The sequence below is a fragment of the Hipposideros armiger genome, unplaced genomic scaffold (genome assembly GCF_001890085.2).
Source record: "Hipposideros armiger isolate ML-2016 unplaced genomic scaffold, ASM189008v1 scaffold_136, whole genome shotgun sequence".
NCBI lineage: Eukaryota > Metazoa > Chordata > Mammalia > Chiroptera > Hipposideridae > Hipposideros > Hipposideros armiger.
The window spans coordinates 1,261,813-1,271,165 of record NW_017731486.1 but is presented as its reverse complement, the minus strand read 5'-3'; the positions used below and the strand labels follow the sequence as shown (position 1 = coordinate 1,271,165).

Genomic DNA, 9,353 nt, shown 5'->3' with positions numbered 1-9,353 from the left:
GCCTCTGTAAACCCTATTTTTTCCCCTTAGAAGATCCTATATAACGAAAGGCTGCATGTTAGACATGATCCATCCAACACTCCTTGCCGTCCTCAGGATTTGGCTCCACTGCACGTAACACACTATAAGAAAGACAAACCACACCTCAACCAGCCTCAGGGAGTACGGCGCCCAGGGTGCCCCTGCCATCTGCCAAGAGCAAAACCTGGCCCTGGGGGCATATACAGATTTCAAAGAAATTACTAGTTAAAAGACAAATATTTTAATCTAGTTTTTTCCATTTTATACTAAATCATTAATACAGGTCAGAAATTGCATTTATTTGCAGACATCTAGAAAATAATCAAAAGTGTATATATATCTCTATACACATCTTATTAATAAATTTTATTTGGACAAGAGAACTTGTGCCACAACAGTTTAAACAGCATGATTAAAGACTGCAACACTCTCAAGAGTGATCACAGATATGTACAGTATGTGAAGAAAAAGTTGCACCTCGGAGCTGATCATGATTAAGTTAAAAACACCTGACATACAGTATACGTGCTAATAAATTTCATTCAGGTCATGACCAGCATGAAAAAAATTCAGGACATAGATACTCAGCAAACGTTCTGTAAATGTGTACAGCAATATGCTGCATTTAAGAGTTAAAATCAGACTCTACTTTAGTGTTAGCATCAAGCCCTTACGAGAAATCCAAAAAAATCTCCTTTCCCATCAACACATTCAAAACTATTCACACTTAGGGCTGGACTGGGCAGCTGGCCACAACCCCACAGGCCCTTTGCCTGTGTGGAAATAGTGAGGCTTAATACTGAAGGTCTCTCGCATCCTGGCTTGCAGCCACCTTCTGGCTATAATTCCATCTATCAGTCATTAAATAAAACCAGGAGAAAGCAACACAGATCTCTGGGAATGTCATCCCTTCCACAAGGAAAACGCTCTGCCAATTCAAGTTTCACTCAGGAAGACAGAAGGATTTAAGGCTTCGGTGACAATTATAATCCTCTGAGAATTATTTTCCCTTAAAGTCAAGATAAGATAATAGTGTTTACTGTACTTTCTCTTGACTCTTAAAATCCCTGGTGTCAGTGTAGGCAACTTGCACCTGCAATTAAGTCTGCAGAGAGGAAGGTCTCCCCTCCCCAAGGCTGTCCCAGCTCACACATGTGTGGAGAACGTGTCGAACCTCGGCTTCCTAGGAAGCAGGAAAGACACCGAGGTTTAAGCTCTCTAGTAGGTTGAGGAAGCTGTGCTCATGGCATCTTCAGAGATTTTGGTACTGGCAGGGTGGATGCTTGCAAAATACTTGACATCACTGTCACGATCCATCTGAAGAGCCATGACGGTTTGTTCTACAGCTTCCTGATGACAGCTGGCAGAGGTTAAGAAATATTCTGGAAAAGAGATGAGCAGGTTACAAACACAATTAGTCTAACATTTCAGTTTTGTCAAGTACAAGTACACAAAGTTCAAAGTCATAAAACATGTACTACAAGTATAAACACAAGCTATGTTGAATTATAAATAGTAATCCAAATTGATTTGTTATATGAAAAAAATTCCCAAACATAAGAGAATTATCAGATTTATCTTGACTGTTTTTTAACAGACTAAATCTCATAATGTTCAACGGTAGTGAAGCTGATAAATACATTAACTTATAGTTGTAGCTATTAATTAGCTCAGTAAAAGGAAACTTTCAAAAACCAACCACACACACTAAAAATCAGTCTTCTCTAGCCATTTTATTATAATTTCTATTAAAAAAATTACATGAATTCAAATGGAGAAAAAAGAAATAATATATATTTACCCATATTCTTTGAAGTCTATTATATAAACTTCTTTCTGTGTTTCATTCATGAGTTCATGTATTCAAATGGCATTAGGCATTTTGGGGGAATTACAATAAATAAAACCACCTGAATCGTGAGGAGCTTATAATTTGCATCAAAGCAAATAATATGGGGCATTTGTCTTCTGCCTAATGAATGAAAGGGAGGAGGAAACACAAGTATGCCTCCTAGCCCTCAAACAACGTAACAGATGTGAAGGGGAGTGTGCCAAAGGCAGCAATTTTTCACACAGTCATAAGTGAATGTCCAATATTTCAAACTACTATGTTTTAAATTATAAAAAGAAATTCAACTAAAACTGAAGGGCAATAATTAAAAGTCCCTTTCCTCACCCTTTAATCTGTGTTCCTCTCAAAGAGGGAACCAATACTAACAATTTACAATATATTCTTCTATCAGATTATGTCTATGAACGTATTCTACTTCAGCTTAGATACTTATCGATTCATGTAGTCTATGAACCTCCTCCCAACCACAGACACTTTTACTAAGGGTCACCTACCTACCTTTTTCTAGTAGAGTTTGTCTTAATGTCTTTGCGAGTAGCACTCTAACGTTTGGGACCCTATCATTTGCTAAGGTTAGCAAATGTGGCATCAGATGCACAGCAAACTGGTCCATGGGAAGGCAATCATCCTCAATGACAGTCTGGTGAAAAGAAGTAACTGCTTTAGATTCGCCAGTTTAGTCTACCCAAGCCATACTATCTAACAAAGTTTTTTAGTATCAACATAACTGCTACAGATTTTAGTTACTGCTTTTTAAACCAATATTCTAGGCACCTGGGAACTGAAAAACAAAAAAGATATAATTAAGTCCCCAATGAGACAGTTTTTAACCTGCTCCACAGAGACCTGGAATATTCACCGTCACATTCGTTTTCACACCTGTGCTAAGGGCCACAGATCCTGAGCGCCCTCTAGGGGACCACTGTGAACGTGCCATCTTTATAAAGAGCTCAGTGGACTTTGGAGAGAAAAGGTGAGCCTGGCAGATACCCAACAGAGGAACAGGGATCCTATAAACAGCCAGGTGGCAAAGTTCTGTTCCTTAAGGATAAGAAAGAAGGTGTTGAGACAGGTGAGGAACAAAGAATAAATACAGACCTAGATAGGAAAATGTGTCACAAATGGGTAAGTCCTCACTTACCTGGCAGACAAAGACAAAAGCTTGCCGACCAGACCATTTGGGACATCTACCAAAATTTTCTACAAGCTCATTGATGAGGTCCACTCCAAATGTTGGTGGTGTCGCCATGTGTAACTTCTTCACCATCTCACTGACCTATGAAGGCGAACATGGAGAAGGAATATCTTCTGTTTTATGATTTTATTGAATACTTTGCTGATCTAAAATTGTAAAAAACTTTAACACATACCAACTTGTAGGAAATCCAACGAACAGAAGAAACTTTATCTGCACATAGATTCAGAGCAATGGGGCGTAAATAGTCATAAACATCTCTGGGACTATATAATTCTAGAAGTAAAATCAGCTGTCTACAAAAATGAATTATAAAAATATAATTAAAATTTAAAATAAGACAAATGAAAATAGGTTAATCATCTGGATAGTTTGTAATACTGGATATTATTTGTAAGATGAACATATATAAAAACTAGTGATTAACCTGGCCTCTCATAGAATTACCTCCCGTCTCTGTATATCTGGAAATGCATTTAAACACTACGCAATTTTACAAAGTATCTCTTCCCCTTAGAATGTAAGGAAAACAAATCCTGTGGAATTCTGTGTCCACAGGGACTGAAACTGAGCAAAGCATTTCCTAGTTGTGTTCAATAGGAACATGGAACACATTTTTTTCCATAGTTAACTGTTTAGAATGTGCTGAGAAACCTCCATCTACAAATCAGTTATCTAAATAAGAAAGTTCTAAGAGTTTAAAGTAGCCTGATGTGTACTTATCAAGGCTCTACGTAGCTTCTAAGGGAATGATACATTTACTGAGGATAACATAAGTAAGTGGTCCTCTATCAACTGTTTCTATTATGTCTGATGAGAACTGAAGACTAACAGCATCCACCAGGTTAATTTGAGTAGATGTAACAATGCTCATGAAGAAAACTTGAATATGAATGAGACTTTTGCCTTTCAGAATTTATTTTTAAGATTATTTACATTCGTAATCAACAGGAAGTGAATTGTGGTAATCCCCCCTTATCCACGGTTTCCATGGTTTCAGTTAATAATATTAAATTAAAATATTAGTCTGATAATATTAAATGGAAAATTCCAGAAATAATTCATAAGTTTTAATTTGCACGCTACTCTGAGTAGTGTGATGAAATCTCTAGACATGCTGTTCCTTCCTGCCTGGGACATGAGTCATCCCACTGTTCAGGAGATTCACACAGTACACGCTCCCTGCCCATTAGTCACTTAGTAACTGTTATAAGATTGACTGTCATGGTATCACAGTGCTTGTGTCCAAGTAACAGTTACTGTCCTCAAAAATGGCTCCAAAGTGCAAAAGCAGTGATGCTGGCAATTTGGATATGCCAAAGAGAAGCGGTAAAGTGCTTCCTTTAAGTGAAAAGGTTAAAGTTCTTGACTTAATAAGGAGACAAAAAAAATCATATGCTAAGGTTGCTAAGATCTACAGTAAGAACAAATCACCTATGAAATTGCTTAATTTATAAATTAAACTTTATCACAAGTATGTATATATAAGGAAAAATGCAGTACATATAGGGTTTGGTACTACCTGCGGTTTCAGATATCCACTGGGGGTCTAGAATGTACCCCTTGTAGATAAGGGGCACTTCTGTATAACCATAAATACAATGTAGCAATGACATGCACCTGTATATATACATAAATATAAATTCTCAAAGAGAAATGCGCACTTATTGACTATTTTCTGACACTGCAAACTTTCTTACTGACCTCCCCTTACTATGAAAGAGAATGGGGCCAGGAAATGAAGACAGAAAGTAACTGACAGATATTGAGGGACAGGTGTGAAACCCCCTGTACTCCCCTAGGCCCTTCTCTCATACAAAGCAAAAGCCTTAAGCTACCAACATACTGAAGGGCAGAGAAGGAAAAACTCTCTATCCCAGGGAGAGGAGCACCAAATCTTCTTGAGCTAAGACGGTATACTGATAACCAAGCAGAAGTCTCTGCCTGCTGAGGAGGGGCAAGAAACCTCTGCCCAAGACTGCATAGAGATTATAAGGCAGAGACTGGATGCCACAGGGAGGGGGCAGGGATTCTGAGCAAGTCCAGGCACATAGGGCCTCCCACAAACTGAAGTGGAACCAAAACAACAGAGATTCTCCCCTTTCCCAGCACAAGTCTACCACATCGCAACAGTTGTCTACATTTAGGGAAGGGGCAAGAGACCCACTTGTTTCCAAGAGGTGGAGGAATAGCTGAAAGCTGAGGTCGGAATATTAACACATGAAAAGGTCCACCAGCACTCCAGCTCCCAACCTCAGCAAGAGGCAAGAGCAGCCCACAGATAGAATTAAAGCTTTTGGTGCACTGAAGGTAAGCACAGCAACAAATAAACCCAAACCCAGTCCTTTCCTGGCTACATGGACTCAATCCTCCACACTAATGGCAGAAGAGGTGTGCCCATTTCCAGTCAGAAGCCAGGCAAACTAAAACTCAATGGAGTGACATCTTTAATGTACTGAAAGAAAAACTGTCAGTCCCAAATTCTATACCCAGCAAAAATATCTTTAAAAAATGAAGGTGAGTTCTAGACTTCAGACTATATAAAGAATTCTTACAACTCAACATCCCAATTTAAGACAAACAACCCAATTTAAAAAAGTCAATGGGCATTTCTCCAGAGAATATGTACAAGTGGTCAACAAGCAAATAAAAAGGTGCTAAAGATCACTTAGGCATTAAGTAAATGCAAATCAAGGCCAAAATGAGATGACACTTCACGACCACTATAACAATGGCTACAATTTTTAAAAAGGAAAGTAGCAGATGTTAGAGAAGATGGAGAGAAACTGGAGCCCTCGTGCATTGCTGGTGGGAACGGGAGATGGTACATCCACTACGAAAAAGTCTGGCGGTTGAACAAATAAAACAAACAATTACCAATAACCCAGTTAATACACCTCAAACAAATTGAAAAAAGGTGCTCAAATGAAAATTTGTAAATGAATGTTCAAAGCACCATACTCACATCAGCTAAAAGATAGAAACAACCCAAATGCCCATCGATAAATGGATTTTAAAAAGTGGTGTGTACTCATGCAATGGAGTATTATATAATTACAGAAAGTAATAAAGTTCTGATATATGCTACAACATTAATAAATCTTGAAAACATTATGCTAAGTGAAGAAGCCAGACTCAAAAAGCCACATGTTATATAACTCCATTTATATAAAATGTTCAGAAGAGGCAAATCCAGACACAGAAAGTAGACTAATGACTGCCAGGGGATGGGAACATGGAAGGTTGAGGAGTAACTGCTTAAAGGGCATGGGGTTTCCTTTTGAGATGATGAATGTTCAGCAACTAGATAGTGATAATGGTTGTATAATACTGTGAACGTACTAAATACCACCAATGGCATCTTTGGTTATGTGTATCATACCACATTTTTCTTTTTTTTAAAGGAGAAATAGACTTTTAAAAAGCTGAGAAAATTGACTGCTGGCAAGACCTCTATTACAAGAAATGTTAAAGGAACAGGACACCAGACAGAAACTTGGATTTATACAAAGTAATGGAGAAATCCAGAAAAGGTAAAGATGAAGTAAATACATACCCATCCAAAACATAGTCTAAAAAATTGTTAGAACTTACTCAGCCAGTTCAGCTCGAAAGCGCCAATTTCTACTATTATCTGTCACCAGAAACTCCTGAAGTTGATAAAGATATTCTCTTCTTTTGTCAATATGAAGAAGCTGATGTAACAAAATAAAAATATTCACTAAGACAAGGTACAGACATTACTTCTTTTACTAAACTGCTTAAAAACAACTATAAATAATATGATTAATGCTTTGAAAGAACACATGTAGTAGGTACATTTAATTGTGTTCAAAATTGATATTAAGTTCATTTTCCCCTGATAATCCCATTAGCCTTCAAGAATCATTATCCTCTTTTGAAAGATTTGTTTCTTGAGCCAGTGAGTGATCTCCACTGAACTTGACAGTACCTCAGCATAGCTTTACTATAGCACTCATCCACTTTATTCATGACACCTTCAAACCACAAATTCTTTGAAGACAGTAACTATGCTCTTATTCATATATGTGAGCCCTGCAGATGGCACTATGATGGTACATAGTAGGTGCTCAATAAATATTTGTTGCGTGGAAAAAAAAAGAAATGTATCCCAATATTTGTTCTACAAATGTTTAAAAGTAGGTTTATAGTCAACATAAGGGAAAAACCTAAAATTTGATATAAACAGAAACAAACAGGATCAGCTGATAGAAATGGCAGCAGTGAGAAGGGCTCCAAGTTCTCCCTTGGAAATTACTGCAAATTGAACAGCTACAACTTGTCAGATGAACCTTTGCTAATCACACAGAACAGCTAAGAGACTCATAGGATGATTACTTGAAGTGGGCAAACTGGACCAGTGGGGGAAGAGGGAAGCCAGAAGCGTGGAGACGCAGGGCCCCAGGAAGCAAGCAGATCAGAGAGCATTACAAGGCGACAGGCTCACTCCTTGCGCCCGCGGTCCGGCTGGGAGTGCAGCAAGAGCACAGCTGGAGTGTCTGAGGCAGAAGCCTCACCTCAAAACTGCAGTGGGACAGTTTTTTTTTTTCTCAGACAGAAAACAAAAAACAACTGCATAAATAAGAACCCACTCCCACCCTCCCTCAGAAACCCTAGCCCCCACCATCCCAGAGTCTTAAGCTGATCCCTGAATGGAGTAGTGTCAGATTACAGAGGTGCTCCTACTCCCTGGGGGTGAGTGCAGTGACTCAGCTGGGGAAGAGGCTTTAGAGTGTGGGTCTGCCTATGTGGCCCCCACCTTTTCTGTGTTGGTTGGGAGGCAGGACAACTTCAGCTGCTGAGTCACTGGCAGGACCCAAGCAGAGGGCTTTTAGAAGCTCAGAAATCTCATGCCCCGCACAGCCTCCAGTGGAAAGAGTGCTCTAAGATGCACATCGAGCCTATTGGCTGCGCAGCTCTCAGCGTGCCTCTGGGCAGGCGAGAGGAGAAACAGCACTGACTTTGTAAAAACTACCAACAACACGCCATTGCCCCACTCATCTAGAGCTGCATCGCCAGGGTCACGCTAGGCCCCAGGGGGCCAGCTGTGCCCCTACAAGACACAGAGAAGTTTTTGTACAGCAGAGGACAACCTGGGGAGAGCTTGGTGGACTTTAGCCAAGACTGGCACTGGTTTTATTTTGGCGTTTTGGGAGGGTTTTTTTTTTGTTGTTGTTGTTTTTTCTATTTCATTATCATTTTTAGTTTTTTATATATGAATATATGTGTATATATATGTGCATATATATAGGTGTGTAGACGTACATATTTTTTTCTTCTTTCTTTTCTCCCCTTTCTCTCTCTCCCTTCTTTTTTCTTTTCCCTGCTCTTACTTTTCCTCCTCCTTTCCATTTTTCTGCATTTATTTATCTTTTTTTTTGGGGGGGGAGATGTTGCTATTTTGGTTTTTCTGTATGTTTAATATTCCTGTGCATGTTGAGTGTTGGTTGTTGGTTGTTTTTACATGTGAGAGTATCTGGCTTCTTTTGGTGGCTGTTGTGGTTGTGCTTGTTGATCTGTTTTGCTCTAAAATCGCTCTGCAGCAGGACCCAGCAAAAGAGGCACAAGAATCATCACACCCAGAGACCAACTTTAGATAAAACCAGAGCATTACAGGGTTTGACCCACAAGAGTCACACCCAAAGAGAAATCTCTACAGGCATAAGAGCCCAAAGGGGCCAAGCCTCCTCTGAGGGGGTCAACCCTCACACAGCAGCTCATACACTGTGGACATAGCCAATACTCACAGTTAGTCAGCCTGGGAGTAAATCCCACCTGCTGACAAGCCAAAAGCAATCAAAGCTCAACTTCAACAGGAGAAGACACACAACACAAGAGACACCTCTGGTACACACGCACAGGAGAATAGGGGGACTGAGTAATTCAAATATAAAGGATAAATATCAGAAAAGACTGAGAGACCTAGGGTATCTACCTAATTCACTGAAGCAAGCAGAAAGAGTAAGACAGAATGGAGAGACAAAGAAACACATCCCAAATAAAAGAACAGGAGAAACCTCCTGAATCAGTGGAACTAGAGGAAACAGAGGCAACCAATCTATCAGAGACAGAGTTCAGAACACTGATGATTAGCATGTTCAAGAAAATTAGTGAGAATATAAAGAAGGATAGAGAGGGCCGGCCGAGTGGTGCGATGGTTAAGAACTGACTTACGATGCCAGAGGGCCCCGGTTCGGATCCCACATATGAGGGCCAGTGACACTGCCCTCCACAGCTAAGATGCTGAACAACAGCTCAACCTGG

At 39.6% G+C, this 9,353-nt stretch overlaps 1 protein-coding gene across 10 annotated transcripts in view; it reads right to left on the bottom strand.

Annotated features, from left to right (window-relative positions):
* Positions 1-243: 243 nt before the first annotated feature.
* The window catches only part of PPP4R1 (protein phosphatase 4 regulatory subunit 1), a 97,902-nt gene continuing 88,792 nt past the window's right edge, over positions 244-9,353 (bottom strand). For all 10 annotated transcript variants that reach the window (XM_019649975.1, XM_019649976.1, XM_019649966.1 and 7 more), the window contains 5 exons: positions 6,663-6,763; positions 3,244-3,364; positions 3,015-3,149; positions 2,372-2,513; positions 244-1,403 (listed from right to left, as the gene is read on the bottom strand). In XM_019649975.1, the coding sequence (XP_019505520.1) occupies positions 1,240-1,403; positions 2,372-2,513; positions 3,015-3,149; positions 3,244-3,364; positions 6,663-6,763 (663 nt within the window). In that variant the 3' untranslated portion in view covers positions 244-1,239. The remainder of the gene's footprint in view (positions 1,404-2,371; positions 2,514-3,014; positions 3,150-3,243; positions 3,365-6,662; positions 6,764-9,353) is intronic.